The 26,618-nt window shown below is 36.1% G+C and overlaps 1 protein-coding gene across 1 annotated transcript in view; it reads left to right on the top strand.

The window, feature by feature from the left end:
* Window positions 1-14,880, top strand: part of KHDRBS2 (KH RNA binding domain containing, signal transduction associated 2) — a 525,516-nt gene extending 510,636 nt beyond the window's left edge. The window contains exon 9 of the mRNA XM_081828467.1: window positions 13,311-14,880. Coding sequence (XP_081684593.1) covers window positions 13,311-13,408 — 98 coding nt within the window. The 3' untranslated portion in view covers window positions 13,409-14,880. The remainder of the gene's footprint in view (window positions 1-13,310) is intronic.
* Window positions 14,881-26,618: the final 11,738 nt, after the last annotated feature.

The following is a 26,618-nucleotide window of genomic DNA, read 5'->3' as shown; positions in this document are numbered from 1 at the left end:
TTTACATTTTAAAAACTCATGTATCTTAGGACGTTTTATTTTTCCTAGGATTTATTAATATTGAAGTTGTTACATGATAGGCTCCTGAGAAAAATATCACTGTGATTTATTCTATTGAGCTTTTAACATAGATTTTTAAACTTTATTTTTAAAGTTTTTTGTCCTTTATTATATAAAGGACTATATAAAATTATTAGACTTTATTAGTCCTTTATTTTAAAGGACTAATGAAATGGCACTTCTAAAGTATTTTAAAATTCACTTTTTTAAAAAAGATTTTATTTATTTATTTGAGAGGGAGAGAGCACAAGTGGAGGGGAGAGGCAGAGGGAGAAGCAGGTTCCCTGCTGAGGAGGGAGCCTGATGCAGGACTCCCAGGACCCAGAGATCATGACCTGAGCTGAAGGCAGACGCTTAACCAACTGAGACACCCAGGCGCCCCTAAAATTCACTTGTAAAATTAAGACATAGCTAACTTTCTGGTCTTTACTATTTCAGAAGTTGCAATGAGATGGATATCTAATTCAACTAATCTGGATAATAAATGTAGATTATGTTGCCTAGACAGACAATCAAAAAGATTAGTGCATTCATTACTACTCTATCGCTTCCACTGTAATAGATATATTACAGTTTCCATTCAGTTTTAGGCAAAACTGGAACCTGCTTTTCAATATTTCAGATCAGAGATTCTTAACCTTAATTACACATTTTAGAATCACCTGGTGAATCTTGAAAAAATACTAATATCCAGTTACCACTCAAGATCAGCTCCATCACAATCCTTGGAGATGAGAACTGGGGGCATCAGTTGAATAGCTTTCTGGGTGGTTCTTTTGGAAGCTAGAGTTGAGAATAAGTTCTAGATACATACATGGGAGCGTGATGAAAAGCAGCCTATGATTTTAATATGAATGATCAAAACAGCGCCAGGCACTTTCATTCTTTAAAGGCACCATACAAGTTATGCACAGGCTACCTTTTAGAACACTGGGTACTTTATAAGCAAATATTGTGTTCTAGGACCTGGCATTTTAAATTCACTTAAAAAATACATTTAAATAATGGAAAATAGAATTTGTCCCTTTTTTGAACAATTGTGTGCTGAACATTTCAATCTCAAACTTGACTTTGTCTAAAATTCACCCGACAAAGAGTTCACAAAAAATTACAGCTCACGTGCACCTAACAGCTCTCTTGTTGAGACAATAAAACAAGCCATAGGAAAGTTCTTTTATCACTTTCTTTTCTGCTGAGTTAATGGTACAATCATTTTAACTGATGGGGAGGGAAGAGTTGAGTGATTTATTGTCAGAATCTTGAGGTGAACAAATCATGTACAAAAAAAGTAAATTCAATATGATAATGATTTACATTTAGAATATACAAAAATGAGCTATTTTTAAAACCAAAGTACAGAATATAAAATATAAAGCTGGGAAAACATTTTCTTGGCCACGGGGAAATAGACTAGCTAATAAAAAATATAATCTGGAGGCATACCACCTTAGGGAGTCTTTATAAAATTTCCACAGTTTGGGGAGATTTTTATTTTTATTAATAGAGGGTATGAATTTGCAAAAGACTAAGATACACTGTCCTGAAATAAATGTGCAACACATATTTATCAAATATGTCATAATTTATTGAATGATTCAATGGGAACTGATATATACAGATTGCTGAAAAAGTATGCCAGTTGAAAATGTAATTATGATTACTGATGACTAATATTGGTGTCTTTTTTGTAAATTACCTAACCAAATGGGGACATTGTCCAACCTTTAGCTCTGCTGGTAACAAGATAGGCCAGGGGAGGGGGAGGATGGATCTAGAACACTTAGGTCAGTCTCTCTGGAGCCTGGCAACTGTGCAGGAAGGTTCCAGGAGACATCCCCTCGTGATCAGGGGAGTGCAGCAGCAGGTGACAGATGGATACCCCTGGAGGTTGTTGGCATTTGGAAATTCTAGCAGGGATAGGTCCAGTCACGGGCAAAGAGCTAAATTCAGGCTGCTGAGAAGACTGGGAGAGCAAACCGACTAGGGTGGGTACCCAGAGTTAGCCCAAATGTTACAAGTGAGGGGCACAACTCTCCACAAAACTGCCCTCACTTCACACTCCAGTCACAAGTTTGGGAGACTCTAGGCCACCCTTTCTTCTGACCAGCTGGTTACAAATTTGGAGTTCCCACTACCCCCTCTGGTTTGATAATTTGTCAGAATGACTCACATAACTAAGGAAAGGGCTCTAACTTAGCAATTTATTAGAGCAAAAGGAAAGAAGGCAGCACCAGGCAGAGAGAGAAATAGATACATAGAGCAAGGTCTGGGAGAGCCCCAAACATAAAGCTTTCAAAATCTTCAGGGTGGCACTATCTTCCTGGCATACTGATGTGTAACAACACACAAGGTGTTGCCAAGCTCATGCAAACCTCAGTGCCCAGAGATTTATTATAGCTCCATTATGCAGCATGAATGACTGAATATCTCCAGACTCCTTTCTTTCTTCTCCAGATTCGGCTGGTGTCACATTGTTAACGCCCAAACCCTCTAATCTCCTGGTTGTCATGACCAGCCTCCATCCCGAGTCATCTTATTGGCATGAACTACCAGGTGTGGTCAGAGGAACCCACCATGAATAACAAGACTTTCCCATTACTCCAGGAAATTCCAGAGTTTAGAGGTTACCGCTCAGTAACTGGGGACAAAGGGTAGCCCAAATTTTTATTACACAGAGAGTGAGACGAGAGCACCAACCTGGGAAAGCAGGCAGACACATGCTGAGGCAAAAAGCACAGAGTCAGAGCTGGCCAAACAGCCAGGTTAACACTTTGCTGAGCTTAAAACCTGGTTTTCTGTAACTCCCATAACTTGGTGTTGGTCTAAGAATACACTCTGGGCTCATTTCTGTTCTCAAGTATAGAAATGACAAGTGTGTATGTGGGAGGGTGGGGGGGTAGTAAAGCAATCAAATAGCTACAAATTCAGTCTTTTTGTCTGTGAAGCTACATCACTAAGCCTACCTCCTTCACTGAGTTGAAGGCATCATTGGAATTCTTGGAGAAGAGAATTATAAAATACCATTTTATACCATCATTCTTATTCTTCCATTAGTTCTCATAAAGTCCTTATGTATAAAAAAAGTCTGTGGCTGAATTCTGCAGGCTTTTGATTGACTCCAGATTTTATTTGACAATTGTAGAATTATTTTTTAAATTCAAGTCAGAAAAGCTTCTGTATTGTGTTCAATTATCTATCATTCATCATTTTTTTTCCTGTACCTTCCATTTTGGAAATCCTTTCTCTAACTGGATTCTTTATCTCGTTTTTACTTAGATAAGATCTTAACTCCAAAGCTAAGAAGATAGAAACCTACTTATTTTAAAATATCGAGAACCACTGGCCTTTATTATTCTATAGCTGCAAGATATTACACAGTAGAGTCAAGAATAAAATATAAGCTTAAATTTTAGTTACATGTATAATTTGTCAGTTATTAATAAATGATAACTAGAAATGAAATGGTACAGAGTCATTATTAAATATGATAATGTGTAAAGTGTATAAGGTAGGGGCTAAAACAGAGTAGACAATATAAAAATTGTACCACCAGCAAGGGACGGGGTAATACACTAATCATAGCATATTTGAATTACAATGATTCTTCCTCACATTCCCAATCATAGTGGCTGCATCTGGGAACATAGAAACTAGTAAAATTCACTTGTTGCAAGCTAAACTACAATTGAATGCAATTCTTGGCACAGCCTCAAGTTTGTTGGGCATTTTTTTTTTTATCTTCCTGGAGCTCACAATCAGAAATAGCAGTAATTCCAATAACTTAAGCTTAGCCACAGAAGATAAAATTGTAAAATCATGTAATGATTTGGAAATTAGGTATATACATGAAGTAAATTTGGAGATACTAAACAAGGGTATGTATAAGAATGGAGAAAGGTTAAGAAAAATGGCCCTAGAATTTCCATACCTAGACTAAAAAAAAGAAACTGGAAGATGATTTAATTCTCAGGTTATAAAACCCAGCCATGGCCATAGACCCATATTTCACTGAGGTGAATTAAAGTTACTAGAGACATGTCAAGTACCAACTAGTTGAGCCACAGATGTATTTCAGAATTTTACCTTCAAAAGTGTCTACAGTTTTCCTCATTGTAGATGACTCATATATTTATCAAACTGTCTTCCTGAACTTACCCATGCATATTTTCAATCTGGACTACATTTTAAACATTCATATTTGTTGTTTATGTCAACAAATGGACTTTGGAGTCAGGTGTTATCTATCTGTTTCATGGTCCAGGCAGCCAATGGGAAATACCTATTTCGAAAGCCTCTTAGGGACCTCACCTAAGAAGTTCTTCAAAGACTAAAATGAATCTCATTGCTTTTGAGGAAAACGTTGGTATTCAGGACAAGTTCCCCAGGAGCCAAGAGAAGCTCTTAAGAAGTCCCAAAAGACTAAGCCCATCTCTGGTTTGTGGGATAACTACCAGAAATCATCATTATCATTCTTAAGATGAATCAAAATAAGTAATCAAAAAAACTAATCCATAAACATTTGCTAGTTAAGGAAAATGTAAGCTTTTTCTCAATATATTAAGCAAAATGAAATCAGTCATTTGCCAAAATATAACAGGTATCTAAAGTTTGGATCTTTTGTACTTGAAACCTTTAAGTGGTTCGTTCTACTGATTTCTTCTGCTAACTGGTCCATTTCCAAACAAAAACAAGATGACCTTCCTTTTGAGAAAAAGACTTTAAAATCTTAACTATACCAACACTCCTCCTATTTCAAGACCCAAGAAATTTTTTTCAATGAATATTGTAGAATACTTGTGCTTCAGGTGATCACCAAAGTCATCAATTCTAAAATGAAGGCAGGGGTCAGATCCTGTTAGGCTCTGAGTGGAATTCCTTGCTAAGGAATTTGGACTTGAGCTTGAGTATGCTACAAGAGCAACTGAACAGACCTAATCAACTGTACTTTCTCTGGCTAGAAGGTGGAGTAGAGTAGGAGTGTATACACACACACACACACACATATTAGGGAATATATACATGTATATATACATATACATGTACACACACATATTAGGGAATATATACATGTATATATATATATACATGTATACATATACATGTGTATATACATGTACATACACACAGATATATGTATTTTATAATATATATAACATATGTATTACAGCATATAAATATATGATATACAATCGTGGAAAGTCACAAAAGATAACTAGAGAGCTGGGTACTCTGGGCAAAGATGAGAATGGCTTGCCATGGAATAGGGTTGGGAATGGATGGAAAGAAATGCATGAGTTAAATACAGATTAAGGAAGAAAAGGCAAAGTTTGATGACTGGTTAGATTGACTAGGCCAAGGGTTTTTGATGAGTAACAGGCAAGCTGTAGGTAGTAGCTTCAGTCTCTGCAACACGAACCTTGGGAAGAGCATTAAGTAGTATGGAGAAAAAGATGAGTTTAGTTTTGGAAAAAGTTGACTATGAAACACCTGAGGAGATGCCCCACGGGCAGTTAGATATGCATGTCAGAAGCTCAGAATGGTCTCTGACAATTTAAATTTGTCATCAGCATGTAGCTTGCCACTTGCCAAAGAAGTCTTTCAGTAAGAAAGAGGAAGAACCAGAATTCAAATGCAGGCCTAGCTACAAGACCCCTGGGAGTCCTATTCCAAGTGAAGAGATCCGAGGGAAGGCTGTGGCTTCTTTTATGGGTACAAAATGAAGATGTAAAATATTTAAATAGAATTAATGTATTCAATAAATAATTACCAAGTGTCTGCCATGTGCATCATAAAATTCTAGAGTTGAGAATAACAGCCCTCTGTTATTCTCTAGATGGATTATTCCAAGTGTTACTTTTTTCTAACAGGGAATATCTAATTAAAAATTTGAAACAGTGATAAAAGCTAAAAATGCTTCCCAGAAACTGACTGAATTTCCTGAAAGCGTAACTGTGGTGAACTCAAGGTTAACTCTTCTTGGAACAGAATTCACTATGTTCATCTGTGAAAACAGATGCTGGTCATCCATATTTCCCCTTCAATACTACAATATTTTACTCTCTGTATCTTAAAACAATAAGCTGCAATTACTCATAGTGGCAATACAAACTGTGTAGATAAAATTGTTGAACCATTAGGTTCCAATGTTCCAAATATTTAAAAATGCTCAGAACAGACAATCTTGCTTTCTACCTTAGATGAATGAACACTTAGATTTGCACCTTAACAAATTCAGTTCAAGCAGCCCACACTCTTGTTAACAAAATTAAAGCTACATTCTCACTCATTTAGCTAATTAATTGTTGTTGGAATCACCAGTTATTATATAATTCAAGGGAATTAGAATAAATGAAGTCCTATTTTCCAGGCAAGAAAAGGAAAAAGAGAGTGGGAGTCAGGATCTTCTTTCAGATGAAAGGAGTGATGGAAAATGGTAAGCCAATTACAGATAAAAATTCTGGGTCTTCTGGGGCACCTGGGTGGCTCAGTTGGTTGAGCATCAACTCTTGATTTCAGCTCAGGTCATGATCTCAGTCTGTGAGATAGAGCCCTGCGTAGGGCTCCATGCTCAGTGAGGGGTCTGCTTGAGATTCTCTCTCTCTGCCCGTCCTCACCTTCAAAAAAATAAATAAATAAATCTTTTAAAAAAATTCTGGGTCTTCCAAACAAACTTTCTGAGCCAGAATTTTCTCATCTTTAAAAGGAAGACGACATTGGCACCTATCTTGTAGGAAAATTGTATTTGCTAATAATACACATAAAATGCCTAGCACTGTGTTTGACCCTTGGAGGATGTGATGAGAGTGAATATCTTAACTTTTTAAAATAGGATAGGTATTTAAAAATTAAAGAAAACAGATATTGTCATAGTGAGTTACAACAACAGAACATCTAACCTAACATATTCTCTTTGGGAATAAATAGCAATAACACAACATCTAAGTATCAAAACGTGCTTTTAAATAGATTGATATTCCTTAGAGAGAGATCAGAAGTTTAACTGAGACCAACAGAGAGCCTGAGAGCCAGGTGAATTCTAATCAACCTTGTAAATGCTCTTACATGAGACACTAGTGGTTTGTAATAATAGAGATTAACTTAGGTTTCCTACTTTAGTTGTGGTGTCTGCATATTGGTTTACAGTATACCAAAAATAAATAGCATGAGTGCTCCCTTTTTGTTGTGGTGAGTTAAAAAACAATTTTTTTAGATTCTTTTTCAGACCTCAGATATATAAACAACTAGCTATGTAGGTCTAGCAAACTGTGAACATAAGATCTGCGCCCTCAATAATCTCTGTGACATCCTATATCCTTTCTAAACTGATTCCTAAAATTAATGTACTCTGAAGGTGGCATTTTAAACCTACATCTGGGAAGATAAACACTAAAAGTTTACTTTGCAGGTACTTAAATAATGCTGATGTGTCCCAAATTGGTACCTTGTCCTATGTTTCAATTTCCCCACCAAGAACCTCAATGTTTATAGTATCTCTGGAAGAATCAGAGAACACAGTTTTGCAACTTTAAATATCATCCAGATTTTTCTTTCCCACTCTGAATGCTCCCCAAAGTAGCTGGTCCCAGGGCAGGAGGGAGAGCACATTGAAAAATGCACACCACTTAATAGATTTGATTCTCCTGAAAGCGGAGTATTTGAGATGCAGAAGCTTTTGAAGTCACTAGAGTAACATCAAACACACAAGAAGAGTTACCTGGGTAATTTACATGCCTTTATCAAAGTAAGATGTTCCGCTATGATGCTTACTGGCATGTAAAGGAGATACACTTTATGGAATTCTGTAAAACTTGACTGAACTGGGGAAAAAAAACAGTCTAAGTAAAAAAAAAACAGGTGGAGTCATTTTTTAAAAGAAATATTAATATATTCCAAATACATGAAACACTATAACCTAAGTGCAAACAATGTGTTCCTGAATAAGAATTCTATTGTACTTATTTCACAGAATTGATTTCAAGATTCCTTTTAGTTAGTAACATCATCTATTTACATGTAGCTTACAAATATTTATGGTGTTCCCTATGTGTCTGCCACTAAAGGACTCTCCTCTCATAGATCTTAGGATTCAGTTTAAGAAACAAGACTGGATGATACAAAATAATTAACATAAGAAAGTCTTCAAAGAAAGTGAGTTCTCCGGGCACCTGGGTGGCTCAGTCGGTTAAGCAGCGGCCTTTGGCTCAGGTCATGATCCCAGAATCCTGGGATCCAGCCCCCTCATTGGGCTCCCTGCTCAGCGGAGAGCCTGCTTCTCTTTCTCCCACTCCCCCTGCTTGTGTTCCCTCTCTCGCTGTCTCTCTCTCTGTCAAATAAATAAATAAAATCTTTAAAAAATAAAAAAGTGCGTTCTCTTAAATAGGTTAAACAGTACCTGAATTTTTAGTTACAGTGTATATTTGCTCAGAAAATTACTTCCTTGAGATGATTAGATGTTAGAGCTCAATCCAAGTTCAGTTGAGTGATAGAAATTAGTAGTCCAAGGACGCCTGGGTGGCTCAGTCGTTAAGCATCTGCCTTCGGCTCAGGTCATGATCTCAGGGTCCTGGGATCGAGTCCCACATCGGGCTCCTTGCTCAGTGAGGAGCCTGCTTCTCCCTCTCCCTCTGCTGCTCCCCCTGCTTGTGCTCTCTCTCTCTCTGACAAATAAATAAAAATCTTAAAAAAAAAAAAAGAAATTAGTAGTCCCCTCCTCTAGGCTTTCCCCAGCATTTTCTTCAAATATGAATTATAAATGTGTTGTAATCCATGAAATTTCATAGTGGTTTTTTTCCTGTGATCTCTAAAAATTCCTGAAAGTATCCTTATACTCAGGGCTTAGTACAATGGCTAACATATGGGAGATCTTTAGTAAGACAAAAAATTATTTAATGAATGCTTTATTTCCCTCCTTATATCATATACTGTATGGTACATTAAAATCCGAATTGGGAAGCCTAGAAATGGTGGAAATTTGATCAAGTCACTGAAGCTGTTTCTCATATCTTCATTTCCTATTTCCAGATCCCCAATTCTATAAACCATTCCAGTAATTCAACTTGGCAGATAGTTATTTTGCATATTCTCTGAGGAGTAATTTGTTATCTAATTTGCTATTTCACATCCACAGTCTAGTTGGTGCTTCTCATATGACAATGATCCTGATACTGAGAGAACCTTACATCCTTTATTAGTTTCCAAAAGGACAAAAAAAGATTACTTCTAAATTTCATTGTCTGTAATGATTTTTAAAATAACATCCTAGACCACAGTGTGGGAATAGAAACCACTGTCAGGGACTCCAAAATTTGTATGAATCCCTAAAATATTTTATTTTATTTTATTTATTTTATTTTTTTAGAGAAAGCAAGGTGGGGGGTGCAGAAGGAGAGGGAGAGAGAGAATCAAGCAGGCTCCACACACAGTGCGGAGCTGATGCAGGGCTCAATCTCAGAACACAGAGATCATGACCTGAGCCAAAATCAAGGGTCAGACACTTAACTGACTGAGCCACCCAGATGCCTCTCCCTAAAATATTTTAAATCCATCTTATCTGCTGAATAGTAGAGCTCAAAGAAGACAGGCAATTTCTTAGTCTATTCTTGGGGCTTTATACTTCAAATTTTAGAGAATTCCCATCATAAGGAGCTTATAATGATTTGTCTCTACCTATGCTTGGGTCTTTTCCATGTGCAAGGTTCTATGATGGACTTACATTAGACTTACATTAGAATTTCTTTGGATTTCTTTTTTTTTTTAAGATTTTATTTATTTATTTGAGAGAGAGAGAATGAGAGACAGAGAGCACGAGAGGGAGGAGGGTCAGAGGGAGAAGCAGACCCCCTGCCAAGCAGGGAGCCCGATGCGGGACTCGATCCCAGGACTCCAGGATCATGACCTGAGCCGAAGGCAGTCGCTTAACCAACTGAGCCACCCAGGCACCCTTTCTTTGGATTTCTAAGAATCACTTCTATCTCTGATACTACGGTGGAGAAATCCAATGATAGGCAGTGAGGGGACTGGCTGCCATATAAGGCTCAATGACCCTATATGATGATGAAGGAAAAACATCCATTGAGTCAGTATTCTCCAGTATAGATTCAGAGAAGATAACTTCACTGAAAGAAGCTGGCTTGTATTATCATGTGGTAATTGTAAACGTGTGACTACGTATAAACGTTCTGATATTAGGAAAAATATAGACCAAGGAAATTTGGCACAAGTAGAAATAATATTTCTCCTGATCTCAATTCACTATTATTATTGAGAACATGAATTAAGTGAAATAAATCCTTGACTCCTCTGTTAACTGTAAGGAATCTTAGAAAAATCTACAACTTTCACGTGGGTAGGAATTAATTTTGTCTGCCTTTCTGGTTACAGTTTTCATAGACTAACAGTATTTCCCATTCCTAGCCTTCAGCAAGGAAGAAAAAACACAGTATGAATTTACATACAGAGAATTATAAGAGCACATTTTTGTGCAATGAAACATGCTTTTACACTTTTTTGTAATTGGAGTCCACTATGATTGTTTTATGAAATCCAGTCATGAAATACTTTTGTTATTTAGCTAACTAACCTCTTGAATTTTAACTCTAAAATATATTTCTAGTTATAAAGGTTTTAAAATTAATGTCAAGTGTCTTCAGCTCAAATATTACTGTTTTTAAGGTTGTCCTTGGAAGCTCTTTCTGCCTCATAGTTCCTCAATTTATTCACTCATCCTTTCGTTCGTGTAATCTTTCACTGTGTTCAACCTCTACTAGGCACTGAATTTTTTCCAGGCACTGAGAATACAGCAGAGAATAGCAACCCTCCCCATTTTAGTGTTAGCCAAAAGTTAGGAAATGAAAGGTATTAGCCAATAAATTAGCTGCCCTAAAACTTTAGATAAAGCCAAGTAAACCTAAATCAGTGGGTTCTTATTAAACAATGTGCTCCGGGGCAAGTCCCCAAGATTATGCCAGTTTAAAAGTTCTGACAAAACTGGGGTAGCTATGGCACCCACTGCTGTCACTCTGTTCATGTTGTCTCACTATTTTGCAGAAACCACCAAGCTTCTGAGAAAGGATCCAAGACTTCCATTCCCTGGGAAAACTTGAAACTTCTATTATCCCAGTTTCTAAATCCCATAGACTACAATCCGGGGATCTCTAATACTCTAGAACAGAATAAAGCAAAAAGTATTACATTCCTTTTGTTAAAAACATGAATAAAACGGGGTAGATTTTCCCACCAGAAGACAAGGACATTGACATATTCTTGATTATTCATAGTCAAAGTGTAAAACTCATATTACATAAGGCTGAGAAGGCACTTGCTAGTTTTGCAAGCAAAATCCGTTTTCCCTTCTAGCACATAAAAAAAAGTTTTATTTAATTCCAATCAAGTAAATACAAAGAATTATTTTCCATAATGTCTCTGCTGAGAAATTCTGGCAGTTTAGGGATAAAGTCCTATCTTTAAGAGATCACATCAGAAAGACCAACATCCATAATCTCCAACCAAAAAAGACAAGATCTAGAGCAGGGGTCTGTAAATCTTTTCTGTAAAAGCCCAGACTATATATTTTAGGCTTTGCAGACAGGATGGTCTCTGTCACAATTACTCAACTCTGCCTTTATAGAGTAAAAACAGCCATAGACAATATGCAGATAAATAAGCATGCCTGCATTCCCTAAAACTTTATTTAAAAAAACAGCTAACAAATGTGGCTCACTGGCCTTAGTTTGCCAACCCCTGATCTAAGTAGATCTGTATTCTGAGAAAAGGCAATATTTCTTATTTTTATTTAAGTTCTCATTTCTATTTTATGTCCTATCAAATACTGAAATAAACTTAAGCACGTACCTTAAATAGTAGAAGAGATAAACTTTTCACTTATTATCAGATAATAATAGTAAAGAAGTTCTGATGGAGGATATCCCCATTTAAATGCTATTTTTTCCTATGTTGATGGGATTTTAATATTTTTCTATATGGTACATCACTATCCTTTGCCTTATATATAGTATAGTGAGTACAATTTAAATTTTTATTATTGTTTTTCTTTAATCTTCCTGAACTATGTACAAAAATATTCTTAGGGGCACTTGAACTCTCCAGGGACACATGCCCTACCTACATCGTTGGTCTCAGTCTGTGGTTTCTTTCCAGTTGTATGTCCATTACCATCACTATCCTATGTATCAGCTATCAATGCCAATGTGTCTCTTTCTACTAATCTCTTTTTCTGTGTCCACACTAACTCTTATCAGAGTTCCATGCATGAAATCTGCTCTCAAACGAAAACTGAATTTGGATTGAAAGACCCAAATAACTTAGCTTCAGGAATTACATAAGAAGTTACCATAAACCCTATTATTAAGTCCCTGGCCCTTTGAAGGAGGGCTACATTCCTCTTCTGGGGTCACAGACTTTATAAAGGCTATTTTCCACAACACTCAAAAGCTTGTTGGCTTGTTTCTTGTGTGTGTTTTTTGTTTTTTGTTTTGTTTTGTGTTTTGGCTAGGTTTCAGAACATTCAGCTTACTAGAAATCTGATTAACAGGTGAATGAGGACTTTTCCTAGTGTACAAATACCTCTTTATTTTGAAGGTATTTGTAAAAATTGATATGAGCATATTCTTTATTGATTTTACTGCTTAAACTTACTTTGTTCCATATCCTGCCATTCTCTCACTAACTTTGTCTAGGATAGTTTAGCGCAAGGATCTCACCCTGTACCATGGAAGAACCATCTAGGGGAGCACTGGAAAATAGCAAGCCCCAGGTCTCTTTTCTAATCATTATGTTTTGGAGACAGAGAACAGGCATTAGTCATTTTTGGTTTTGTTTTGTATTATTTTAAGATTCCCAGGTGATTCTCAAGTTAATCAAAGCCTAGGAACCACTGGATTCCTATATCCACTTTCTTTTAGAAGTCTGTATAAAGGATAAAATGAGCAGTTTACACTGATACCTCCTTCTCTTTTGTGGCACAGAAATTTTACACATCATAAATGTGGAATTATCCAAGGACTTCAACTTTCTCTTCTTTGAAGAATGTCCTGCAAGTTTAATTCCACATGGCTGCATTTCAAAATATATACTTTTTTGATGACCTCACCATGTGGAAAATGTAGTAAGGCTTTAGCCATCAGTGTTGAGATCTTTTATTCTCTTTTCCTTGGTCAACTCTTGCATCTTAAATGACTGTTTCTGGTAACTATGAAGCCATGTGAATGCTGCTGTCTTTCTCTTGTTCATAGCACCAGAAGAATGGGCCACAACCCGCTCCAGCCTGAAGGCACCACCGCCAAGGTCAGCCCGAGGGGGATACAGGGAGCACCCCTATGGTAGATATTGAAGGTCCTTCTCACCTGTGACCTCACCTCAAAGACAATTCATAGCCTGTGGTCTCCACATAAACAGCAACAAGACAAGTAATAGTCCTTTTTTTTTTTCTATTCTAGGGATAACTGCTCATGATTTCTCCCGTATAGTTCTTGTATTCCCCCTTATACTGTTGGCGTGACATTGACACTAGTATTATTTTACAAAACGGACTAAAAAAGACATTGGCAAGCATTGTCTATAAACCATTCAATAGGATGATATTCTCCTGGTTGTTTTTCATTGTTGTGTGTAACCTTTTTTTTTCTTTCTTCCTTATTTTTCTTTCTTTCTTTCTTTTTTTTTTTTTAAGAAAGAGCATGGATCTGTTAACAGATTTTGAGTCTCAATCAACTAGCAAAAACTTTGTTTAGGGTTGCTAAAAGACTGTAATATGATTTTTGAACTAGCTGATAATAAAGTTGTAGATAAGATGTTTTAACCTGTCTTTTAATATCTGTTAGTTAGATGAAGATGTTCGATATTAAGTTTGTAAATTTAATTTTAAATGCTGTTTTAATGGAGTTGAAAACAAGCAGCTACTGTATGTATGTAGCTAATCTTTTATTCTCTTTTCCTTGGTCACTGGAAAAAACACTGAATTTGTTCAGTGTTTTAACCTGTATTTGTTAAAAAAGAAAAAAAACACACATAAAGTTCCATGTGTAAGCTACTCTAAATAGGAAACCACAATTTGTCAAATATGTTTGCCATAATTTGTCAATAAAGCTGAAAACTTTTGTAAAAACTAAATTTGGAATTACTTGTTTTCTAGCTTTAAATGCCTGCTTTATTTCTTCTTCAAGAAATGCCTAAAATGTTTTCTATTTAAAAATTACAAAAATGAACCCAAGCCTGTTTTAAGATACTTGTGTAATACTTTAAAAATGTATTAATAACTTATGGTTGTTAAATAATTTAAAAGTTAACAAACTAAACTGTTACATGAATCATGGTTAGTAAACACTAATGTATAACATGTTAATGGAAAAAAATGGATTTAGAATAATAAATGGATTTTAAACTATCCTCTAAGCTTTATCTTGCTAAACACAAATTCTGATTGACTTGTTTGCATTAGCATGTCTCTCGTGAGAAAGAGTAATGGAGTATAAAGAGGTAAGATTACCACTTACCACTGTCTAAATGCCTAGTTCTTCAACCTTTGAGTTTCCCCGCACATTAAATATCCCATCCAACATGTAAGCATCGCGTAGATTCACTTTATTGTTTTCACTCAAAGGAGTGCGTGGACTTCATTTGCGTAGTTTATAATAATTTGTTTTGACAAACAAATCATCAGTGTCACTGGCCAGTTGTTGCTATTCAACCTCAAAACTTTATTTGTAATTTTCAGTGCTAAATATCACCGCCCTTGAAGGCAGTTTAGAGGGCTGATATTTCTTTTGAGACTATCAGACTTGATGGCTGATGATTATTAAGGAAATATGTCGCAGGACTCAAAGGATGACTAAACGTTAAACAGGTAACACTAATAGTGACTCTGTAATTTTGCCTATGCAACAGTAATGTTAAATATTCTCAGTTATTAAGTTCCTGATAGTTAAAAAAGTAAACCTACAAAAACATAACAAATAGGTCTATAGGTTATTAAAACAACTAATTAACATTAACTAGAGGCACCAAAATTATTTTACAATATATAACCCTCAAGGCAATAAACAGAACTAAAATTAACAATAATAGTAATGCAACTCTTGCTAACATCAAACGTAAGCTAAATTTTGATGGAAAAAGAAAGCGAAAGACTTGATGGTAGGGATGAATGCCAAAACTGCTAATCTTTTAAATACAGTTTTTTTGTTTATGGTGGCTTTTGTCGATGTGATTGGTTTACTTTTTTGCTGCTAACCAGCTTAGGCGTATTGCTGTTCAGTTTTTGCAGCTGGAGTTGCATGCTAATAGTTTTACGAAGTGTGTGTCTGTCATCAATTAAAATTGTAAATGTTTGCCTTGCACACAATGCTGTTGAGTTATATTTAATTTTCTTTTTTTATTCTTTCTCACTATTTCAGGTATCCACAAGCAAAGAGCACATAGGTGAATAGCAGATGTGGTGGGCTAAGAAGGATAGAGGTAAGCTTATTTTTTTTATCCTCTCCGAAATAGATCATCTTTACCAACACAGAGCTGTGGCAGCGAGCTTAAACACCAAATGCCACTTGTTGAGATACCGAAAAGGTTTCGATTGTTGTCAAGGAAGGGCGTCATTTTTATCTTCTTTGAAATGAAGTGACTAACTCAGTATTTACCTAGCAAGGATTTCTGAGCTTATTCAGAAGCTTATCATATGAAACGTGAATTAATAATCTGCAGCCTATTTCTTTGCTATGAATTACTATATATTACCTTTCCCTAATTGTACAAAGGAAGAGTATTCAAACTTTGATTCTGCAGTTTTAGGGAAAGAAATCACAACTGTTGGCGGAGATGGAGGAAGGGCAAAGGGAAGCCCCTAACTAACTGCTTGCCGACCCTTCGTCAGTGAGATATTTATTAACATTGACATTTATTTAGTCGAAGAAAATAACTAAACTTACCATTGTTTTCCCCAGTTATGCCACCGGACTTAGCGATAAACTTCTTGTTTCTCATCTGCCATTCTATTTGATTCAGCAAATATTCACTGAATTCAAAGCATTGTTGAAAATTGAGACTTCATTTCTGTACACAAGGAGTAGAAAACTTGAGCCAGTAAACTTCAGACCGAAAACAATGCAAGGGCAGTTATGAAGTCCACAGACTAACCTGAAGCTCAGAGAATTGAAACGGCTTTGCCATGACATTTGAAATACGGGTGAAACCCGAAATTTCTCCTTCTGCACCTGGTCCTCTTTCTTTTTACTACACAAACATCGCGTAGCCTTCAATGAGTCCTATAGGAACAGTATGAGAGAGCCTGGAGAGACCTTACGACTAGAGATAGGACAGAAACTGAGGGAACTAGGAATGAGAATAGTCTGTCCGTAGATGAGGAAGAGAGCGCCACCTAGTGAAGGGAATAGGTTGTGTCACTTCACAGAGTTCAAAAAGTTCGGGAAGTGTTTGAGAGGCAGATCAACGGGCCCTGCGGTCCAGCTTCATGAAGGCACAGAGTGGAAGCAAAGCCTGGAGAGGAATGGTCAAGTCAGGTGGCTGTCCTTGAGTGCTATGTTAAATTAATTTTTCAGATTTTATGTGAAAAATAAAAGGAAGCCACTTTAGGTTTGAAGTAAACAATCAGAGCTAAGGCAAGTATCCCAAGGAACCATGGCAATCCACACGTTTAGTCAATTTCATAATTACTAACTTCATCTGGGAGAACTTTTCTAAAATTCAAGCTGTTAAAGTAACTATCTAAAACTGTATGAGCTTCAAGTAATCAAGCCCCTTTGTCAAGCCACAGAATCAAAGGTCAAAACTTACAAAGAATACAATTTGAAATTTTATTTATCAGTAACATTGCACATCTGATTTGACTCTTTAAAAATGTTACTGTTTTTATAAACCAAGGGGAGAAAGAATCTCTAATCCAGATGTCCTGCATATTATTCTCCTTTGAGCCTTTTCAAACAACAGGCTTGAACTTGTAAAGCAATGAAAGAGAAACCAGTCACTGTTACTATTTTGATATATTAATGAGTATGTTTTTGTGTCCACTGAAATTATTTTATTGTCGCTGTTGTTGTTTTATCACACTGTGGCTTCCTCACCAGACTACATCTCTGAATGCATTAAGTCAGGGCAGGGTCTATCACAGCAGAAACAACAGTGCCGAGCAAGAGAAGAGAACATGCTTGGCTACTGAGTTAAAAATTTAAGAGTTTTTAAAGCTCAAAAATAACGATTTATGAGAAAGGGGATCTGAGTTTCAAAAGCCTGGATTTTAAGTAGGCTTTAATTAGGACATCAAGTTTATGTGTTAACAGTAGATTTAAAAGGCTCCAAACAATCAATCAGTCCATGACTCATCCACCTGCCTGCATACATTCTACAAGATAAATACTGCCCATGTGGAGAAGAAAGCTCAAGAGGCAGCAATATCTAAGATATTAGTTTAAGATATTAGCATGGCCTAGAGAATGGGTTCTGTATGCTGTATGAATCATCCGGTAAAAAACTCAGGTAGGTTTGGAACACAGAAGGGACCTTTGTCTAGAGTAGAGCCTAAGGAGGCAGCAGACTTCACAGAGCTTCCCCACACCTGTGAATCCAGGTGCTATCCTGTAGAAGAACGTTTCTACAGACTGTTCCTCCATGTTGGCAAGAGTGGAGCAGCTGTGGCAGAAGCAAGCACGCGCCCAACTGTCTCAGCAGGAAGGAATGGCAGAGAGCAGTGGCATCAGCATGGACCGGCGCTGAACAGGATGTGGAAAGGCGACAAGATCAGCTGCACTCTGACCAAACTTCAAAACTTAAATCCAACCCCGGGAAAAAGAGATGGAGCAAAAATCAATCCCTGAGTTGACAAAGCAACTCCTGACTCCTGACCAAAATCAATCCCTATTCAGCTGAGATTGTTTTTCTCTAACTGGCAGTCTGGGGACCTAAGATTGAAATGAAGTTGAGGGACAGAAAAATATAATTACACATACACTTGCAGCTGTTGATTGCATAACTTTGTCTGACTCCTAAGATAGTCAGAAGGGAATATAGTAGGTTTCTCCGGCAATGGGGAATGAGAGTTTCTCTAAGTTAGTGGTCTTTCAGCAGAAACCTTTGATAGAATGCAAACTGTTCAGAGTGGCCCTAACTAACAGACACTCATTCGCCCCAAGGGTGCCTTCTTCTCTTGTCGGTATCAGACACTGATGCCAGGTCCCAACGTCATCCTGTCATGACATCATGTCTGCTCTCACTAGTTCTCAAGCGCTGGCTCCCAAAGATGGCTGTCAGGAGGCACCTTGCCAGTTAGAACCACTGATACACAAACATCCCCAAGTCTGACTTTCACCTCTACGAGTCCTACAAACGTGCATGGCAAATTAAGGTTTATAAATTACAGTGCATTCCTTGTAACTGCAGTTCGAAGTGATTCCTGTGTTTGTTCCAAGCATCTGTTCAGATAATGCTGTAATTCTTGGTACACTGATGATCCTGCGACAACTGTTGTTCACCAAAATACCAAAGGTAGCTAGCCTGGACACTAAACAAAGTATTTTAAACAGTACTCATAGCATTAATATGTAAGAAAGTCTTTGTGCCTGCTATTTGTCATAAAAAGTTTTACTACACGCAAGTATGATTAAATCAGAATCAATCTGATGCCACCTAAGAGACCAAAGAGTGCTTTTAGGTCTTATTTGTAATATTTAGATCATTTTCACTTTCAGTATATTAATGGAACTGAAGCCATTTAGCTTAATAACAACTGAAGCACTAACAGTTTTTAAATAAATGTGATACAGAATAACATATTAAAGGGTCCCATGAATTCTTCTAAGGGAAATCGTTTTTTTCAAGCTGTATTATTAAGACATTAATCTTGTGCCTTTAGTTCTTCACTTAAAAATAAATAGCCTGGCATTTTGAAAACCACAAATGTCCCTTAAACATGTAACCCTTTAACCATATAGGCTACTCTCATTATCTCTACGGCTCTTGGTTAACATAATATAGAAGTTTGTAGGTTTGTTTATTTTTTTAAGGGAATAGAGAATGGTGATCAGTAATCTGAGTTGGCTGAGCGTCAAGTATCAGTTTCAGTACCAAGAGACCACCTGTTTACAGAAAACTCCATCCACTCGCCACTCTTGCAGGAAGGTTTAATTTTTTACTGCAAAACATTCTGTAGTACACAACTGAAAACACCCAATTGTGTAATTTATAAAATGTATTTATGTTCAGTGTGAGGTTAGAGTATTAATAACAATAATAATAGTGGGGCCATGTGTTTTCTGAGCATACCTTCCAGGCAAGGTACTGTCATTTTCACACAAAAACTTACATGAAACATCTGCAATCCTTAAAGCAAGCTTGCAAATGCCTAACCCTGTCTTATAGAACAGGGGGTTGAAGCCCAGAGGTTTAACTAATGTCACACTACTAATACACAGGAAAGGCAATATTTAAAACAAAGTTTGATAACACACACATTTTCCAAAATGTTATGGTGATCCCCAACTTTTAATGAATTTAATTGAAAAGAGATTCTAAAATCTCAGCCTTAATATAATTTCTATTCTGTAGCAATATGATGAATATTGACTAAAAAAAAAGATTGATAAAATTTTTTAACTTGAATTGCATCTTTATTTTGACCTTTCCTCAAATTTGTCATTCTTTTAAAAATTCTGATTCCATCATAGAAAAATGTAGATGAAAAGTATCCCACATTTGTTGCAAAGTATGACTACTGTCTTTCGTAGAACAAATGAATTCATTGATAATCTAGATTCCATTTTGACATTTAAAAAAAACACATGATTAAATAAGCATGAAAACAATTTCAGGCTTTTATTCTTCAATCTGTAAATCAGAACTCAGCTTTAAAGAATGAGAGTCAATTTCAAATCAGAAATATCTTTGTATGGTTCTTCACTACACAGTCATGTGTTAAGAACACAAGTGAAGGTATCACTCAATGTTAACTATTTTAAAACGAAGTATTTCCTGATGCCAGTATCATGTGTAGCATTTATCTGGACATTCTAGTTTCTTCTTAAAATATCTGAGTTAACAGTAAAATAGCTGTTCTTGTTGACAGGCAGGCACCAGTCCTCCATATTCAGCAGAAAGATTAATTTCCTAGTCTCTTTACATAGAATTTATTAATTGGTACTAGAAAGATCATTTACAGTAGGAGAATAAGGTCACTCTACTTGATATGCTGTTTTATATCTCAGTCTCTTACACTTTATTGTCAGACAAACTGAGAAACCCAGAGAGGAAGCTGTGTGATTCATATACTACTGGATACCTCAACAACAGCCAGCTTATCTGCTTTTATTAAAAAAAAAAAAAAGTGAAGAGTGAGCCATCTTAAAAATTGGTAGTGAGCTTCTAAACACTAATTTAGTTCAAATTTCTGTTCCATCACGTTTCATACTTCACAGTAGTGTACAGTGAGTGATCTACTTATGAGAGAAATTTGGAGACTCTTAGATCCTCCTTGTAGAGCCTCTGGAAACAAATGTCAGCACTGGGGACATAGGTTTCCTGTCACCTCAAAGCCTCTCAGGATGACTTCTATCAGTAGGAAAATGTTCCTTCCCCTTTGTCTCATTCTGCCCTAACACACACGTAGCATATGTCCTATATTCTAGCCTCTTAGCCTGTCTTTTTTGACATTAGGACATTTTCAACTTCTCTCACACCATCTTGCCCCTCCCTTCCCAATGCCTTCTGTCATTTTTCCCAACTGCACACGGGTATCTGAGAAGACAAAAGAAGGGCAACTGATTATTATTGGGGAAAGAGCACTGTCCAATCATTCAACAGAGTCCCATGTTAAGAAATGTTTATTGTCTTCATTATGAAACCAGTACATGCCCACTGTAAACCAAAAAGTATGCCAAGAAAAAAATCACATTCAATTAAAGCAGACAAATAATGACCATTAACATTTATATATAACCTCCTATTCACAAAATCTTGAATTCTTAGCTCTAAAGAGGATGCAATAGGTGAGAAATGTCTTCAATTAGTCTAAGATCTCTATTTCAAAATATAAACTTTAATATTAGAAATAAATATACTTACGGAATTCACCGAGATCAGTGCATAATATCTGTGACTGGAATACAGCTAGTTTTATTTATTTATTTTTTTAAGATTTTATTTATTTGAGAGAGAACATGAGCAGGAGAAGGGGAGAGAAGGGGAGGGGGAGGGGCACAGGAGAGAGAGAGAGAGAAGCAGATTCTCCACTGAGCAGGGAGCCAGACGAAGGGCTTGATCCCAGGACCCTGGAATCATGACCTGAGCCAAAGGCAGACGTTTAACCAACTGAGCCACCCAGGCGCCCCTGGAATAACACTAATTTTAAATGTATTTAAACAGGAAAGATGGGGCACCTGGGTGGCTCAGTTGGTTAAGCGACTGCCTTCGGCTCAGGTCATGATCCTGGAGTGTCAGGATCGAGTCCCGCATCGGGCTCCCTGCTCGGCAGGGAGTCTGCTTCTCCCTCTGACCCTCCTCCCTCTCGTGTTCTCTGTCTCTCATTCTCTCTCTCTCAAATAAATAAATAAAATCTTAAAAAAAAATGATTAAACAGGAAAGATTATATTTACATGTTGCATAAAGATCTTAATGGATTAATGCTGAATTTTTAAACTGTTTCTTTCAACGTGCCTGTTGGAGATTTAAGAATATAAATTAATTTATTGTTCAGTATATAATTATTTAGAACTTATATTTAGAACATATCTGCTGCTTTAGGCTTTCTTATAAAGCAGTAATTTTTAAAATAAGTAATACCATAGTCCATCAGAGAAACTTCTCTGGAATCCTTTTATCATTGATAATCCCATACAAAATACAAATTGATTTAACTTCTTAAAGACGTTTTTTCCATTTCTGGTAAGTAAATCATCCAGGTACAAATAATGGTGTCTTAGGATATGGCAGAATTGCCATGAATTGAATTTTTTTGAAGAGTTTTTTTAGTAAATATACACCCCCTTTTTTCTAGCCAAAAGTAATTCATACTCAGGGTTGAAAAACTTAGAATGTATAATACAAATATGTAATGTAAAAATCCCAAATCTATAATCCTAATCTTCAGAGACAACTCTGTTAATAGCTTGGTTGATATTCCTTCTGATTTTCTTTCTCTTCCTTTCCTTCTTTGCTTTCTCCATTCTTCAGCTGCTCATTACTTATTTATTCATTTGAAATGGGATTCTGCCATATACCTGCATGCAATTTTAATTTTCATCAGTGATCTGAATTTGGTTCTTTGTGAAAGAGTGAGCTCATACCTATTTCCACAAGGTTGATTTGTGTGGAGAATTAAAGTTGCATTATTTATACTATGAAACTAACCCATAGCAGATGCTCTACATTGTAAGCAAAACTACTTGAACCTGTGAAGCTTCCATTTTCTTATAGGTAAGAGGGGGATAATAATACCATCTCCTCATAAAATTGTGAGATATGGGGGTGCCTGGGTGGCTCAGTCGTTAAGCGTCTGCCTTCGGCTCAGGTCATGATCCCGGGGTCCTGGGATCGAGCCCCGCGTCAGGCTCCCTGCTTGGTGGGAGGCCTGCTTCTCCCTCTCCCACTCCCCCTGCTTGTGTTCCTGCTCTCGCTGTGTCTCTGTCAAATAAATAAAAATATTAAAAAAAAAATTGTGAGATATGTAAAGTCATACAGGTGTGGGTATGTCCTCCCCAAATTTAGTTAATTTTCTCCCCCAAATTATTTTTCCTTAACTAAAAATTTTAACTTTAAGACACCTTCATGCTGTGTATCAAATGTGTAAATAAAAGCTAGTTTAATCCAAAAAAAAATCACCTTTCATTATCTAAATCAATTTGTAACTTAGATGTTTTTAAAATAATCTTTACCAAAATATTCAGCTAATGTGGCCTTAGATTACAGATGTGAAAATGCTCATCATTATATTCATAAGCAAACATATATACTGGGTATCTTCTTAACAGGTAATATAAGGTATGTTTATACATAAGAATCTTATAGTAATGTTGCACATCTATATTTCACACTGAAATAGTCAGAGGTAAGGGGCGCCTGGGTGGCTCAGTCGTTAAGCGTCTGCCTACGGCTCAGGTCATGATCCTAGGGTCCTGGGATCGAGCCCCACATCGGGCTCCCTGCTCGGCGGGAGGCCTGCTTCTCCCTCTCCCACTCCCCCTGCTTGTGTTCCCTCTCTCGCTGTGTCTCTCTCTGTCAAATAAATAAATAAAATCTTTAAAAAAAAAAAAGAAAGAAAAAAAAAAGAAATAGAGGTAAAAATGAAAGTGAGACTAGTGATAATCTGGTACATTGTTGAAGAAGAAGAAGAAGAAGAAGAGGGAGAGGGAGAGGGAGAAGGAGAGGGAGAGGGAGAAGGAGAAGAAGAAAGAGACCTTTGCAGTAAGGGAATGCATAAGACATGTCAAAAGCACAGTCTTAACTATTTTTAGGAATTACTTCAACTATTTTCTCAATAACTCTATGAGGCAAGTTCTAGGGTATCCCCATTCTCTAAGTGAGCAATCTGGGCCTGAGAGAGAAGTAACCTCACCAAGGTCACATCACTGAGCAGTGGGGTGGACTCTAAACCCAAGCAGTCACAATCAGAGACCTCTTCCTTAACCCCCGCACTCGACTGTCCCCTCTGACTTTGATTGACAAATTTTGTAGTGAACTAAGTTTGAGAGGAAACCAAAATGCAGATGTATAATTTATTCTTCAAGATAGTAAAAAGGATTTAGAAGAAATTCTCTTATTATGAATGTTGCCAAGATTAAAGTCTGATGATAAATTTCTAAACACTTCTATATACATAAACCAAAATATTCAGAATATCTCTTTTCCCTGGGTTATCTAGAAAATGAGCCATGCATAATAACCCTAAACTCCATATATGTTGTCCCTGACCATATTTATTTGCCCATCTTACTTAAATAGAAGCCATGTGTATCTAGGTATAGAAGTTAGCCTTCATGGAGGTTGAGATATCCTAAATAACATAAAACTTCAATGAAAAGTGAAAATAAACTGGAAAAATATATTTCTAGAAGAATAGTAATGATTTCTTATTTGTTTACTAATGACATGTTCTATTGTATCGATTTGTCCCAATCTGTACAACTGCAAAAATAAAATGGAGTTTTCCTTTATCTATATATCAATGATAAACACTAGTGAAATGTATTTTATATTTTATTATACTTAATAGTAGGACACCAGATGAAGGTGAACATAAGAACAAGAAAAAAAAAAAAAGATTTAGAAAGAACATGAGTGCAGCTAGAAGGCTGAGAGAGATCCATTAGAAGTGCTGAGATGAAACAGGTAGCAAGATGAAAAACGAGATAGACCACCCCTTATATCCTTTAGGGAATGTAATGTCCTGAGATCTAAATATTTTCACAAATCACCAACATGTGCAACTTATCACATAAGGCAGTAACTTTAAAAATTAAAAATATGCCTTCCCTTTAGAACAAATACAGAACACTCCTCAACTGAATATATCTGGAATTTCTGTTATCTGTCTGTTATCTTCTATATCTGATTTGCATAAACCATTGCCCTTGCCCCTCACTTTCACCAGCAGATATTTTTTACCACTTTGGAAATGTTGAGTCAAGAACAAACATTTGCACCAGACTCTTACAGTGTATGTTAATTCAAATTTGTGCTTTTAGAAAATTATGAATTAATTGCACATCATTTAACTTTAGAATCATTCAGAGATGTTATAAAATAGGAGTACTAAATCTATGCATTCCAAGGATATGCCAAAGTAATATTTATTACACTGCTTTATAATACTGACGTTTGAGAGAGACTGTCCTCTCATCTATTAAAAGTTTTATAGTTTCATATACTATATACTGTGAGTAAAAAATAGACGCTGTTGGAAGTATTCATTCCATAAATGTTCTCAAAAAGAATTTATTATTTGTTATATTTAGATTATTAGGAAGATGTCTAATGTGGGATTTTATAAAATGTTAATTACTAATAAGTAAAACTTGGTGATGAGTTGATTCGATTGCTCAGAGGTAATAATTCTCTCAGGATTTAAGTCCAAGGTGTTCATGTATTTGAAGTAATAATCAAATGATTTATTGATGTAAAACTATGTGGACATAGTTTTACATCACTTATTCTATTATTCACTATATCACTCAAGGAAGCGCTTTAATTAGAAATGATAGCCTGTGACTAAATGAGATAGGTTCAAAAGAAAGTGGTCTTATGACAATTTACAGCTAAAAAGTATTCGGTGGATGCAAACAGTCTGCTGACCTAAATACATTGCTAGCTATCACAGAAGAAAAAATGTCATCAAGCACACCATCTTAGTTTAAAGATATTCAAGATATATTTGGGGAAAGAATACCCAGGCTTTACCTTTCTAATGGCAAAAATCTGAGCCCTCTTGGAAAGAAGCATCACGTTTGTTTTTTGTTTTGTTTTGTTTTTTTCTAACTTAGCTAGTATCCCAGACCAGACCGATGGGAGACATTTACCAAATATAATGAAATGAATAAATATCTATCAATTAGCTCCCATCTATTTCTGATCTTATATTTCTTATGTGCTATTTATGATTATGTAAATTATATTTATAGGTAAAATGCTAATAATGTATATGACATTATAAGTTCACACATATGTATTTTTAATCATACCTATCTATTATGCCTTGATACTTTTAAAAACGTTTACAATAATATTGTATTTATCACAACAGCTCCAAGAAATCTTTAAGATTTCTTTCTTTTAAAGATAAGAAAACAAAATTTCACAGGGTTAAGAGGTTTGTCCAAAATTACATGAAGTCTAAATGGTGGGATTTGGGCTGAGACATTAACCTCTCCAAAATAACCACCTTGTTTTTGTAAATGATAGTGGCCAATAGGGAAGAAAGAACAATCAAGGCTGTATGGGAGAGAACATTGTTCATGTGCAGTAATTATTAAACATCTTACAATAAAACATATTCCCAAAGTATTGAGACTTACTTTTACCTATATCTAAACATTTACTCATAACCTTAATAATTAATATTTAAATGCTTCCTAAACACATGGCATAATATTGAATACTTTTAAAAAATAGCATATTAGGGGCGCCTGTGTGGCTCAGTTGGTTAAGCGACTGCCTTCGGCTCAGGTCATGATCCTGGAGTCCCGGGATCGAGTCCCGCATCGGGCTCCCTGCTCCGCAGGGAGTCTGCTTCTCCCTCTCCCACTCCCCGTTTGTGTTCCCTCTCTCACTGTGTCTTTCTCTGTCAAATAAATAAATAAAATCTTTTAAAAAAAATAGCATATTGGTGTCAGATGAATATGAAATTACTCAAAATCGAGAGCCTAATGATTACAGAACTATACGCTGTTTGTAAAATCTAAATTAATAATTTTCTGATTTTAGCTGGAAGAGAATGGAATTGAAATTTATTAAAAGTGTAAAACACTAAGTAAGAAATTAATGGAAGCGTTCTAAACTTGATTTATAACATATCAAAACTGCAACTGCATTTCTCTAGCATCTATGATTAAAAG

This window comes from Leptonychotes weddellii, chromosome 8, assembly GCF_054177405.1.
Source record: "Leptonychotes weddellii isolate Sample4059 chromosome 8, ASM5417740v2, whole genome shotgun sequence".
Classification (NCBI taxonomy): Eukaryota; Metazoa; Chordata; class Mammalia; order Carnivora; family Phocidae; genus Leptonychotes; species Leptonychotes weddellii.
Note: the sequence above shows the minus strand (reverse complement) of the source record. Positions and strands in the feature narration are given on the sequence as shown.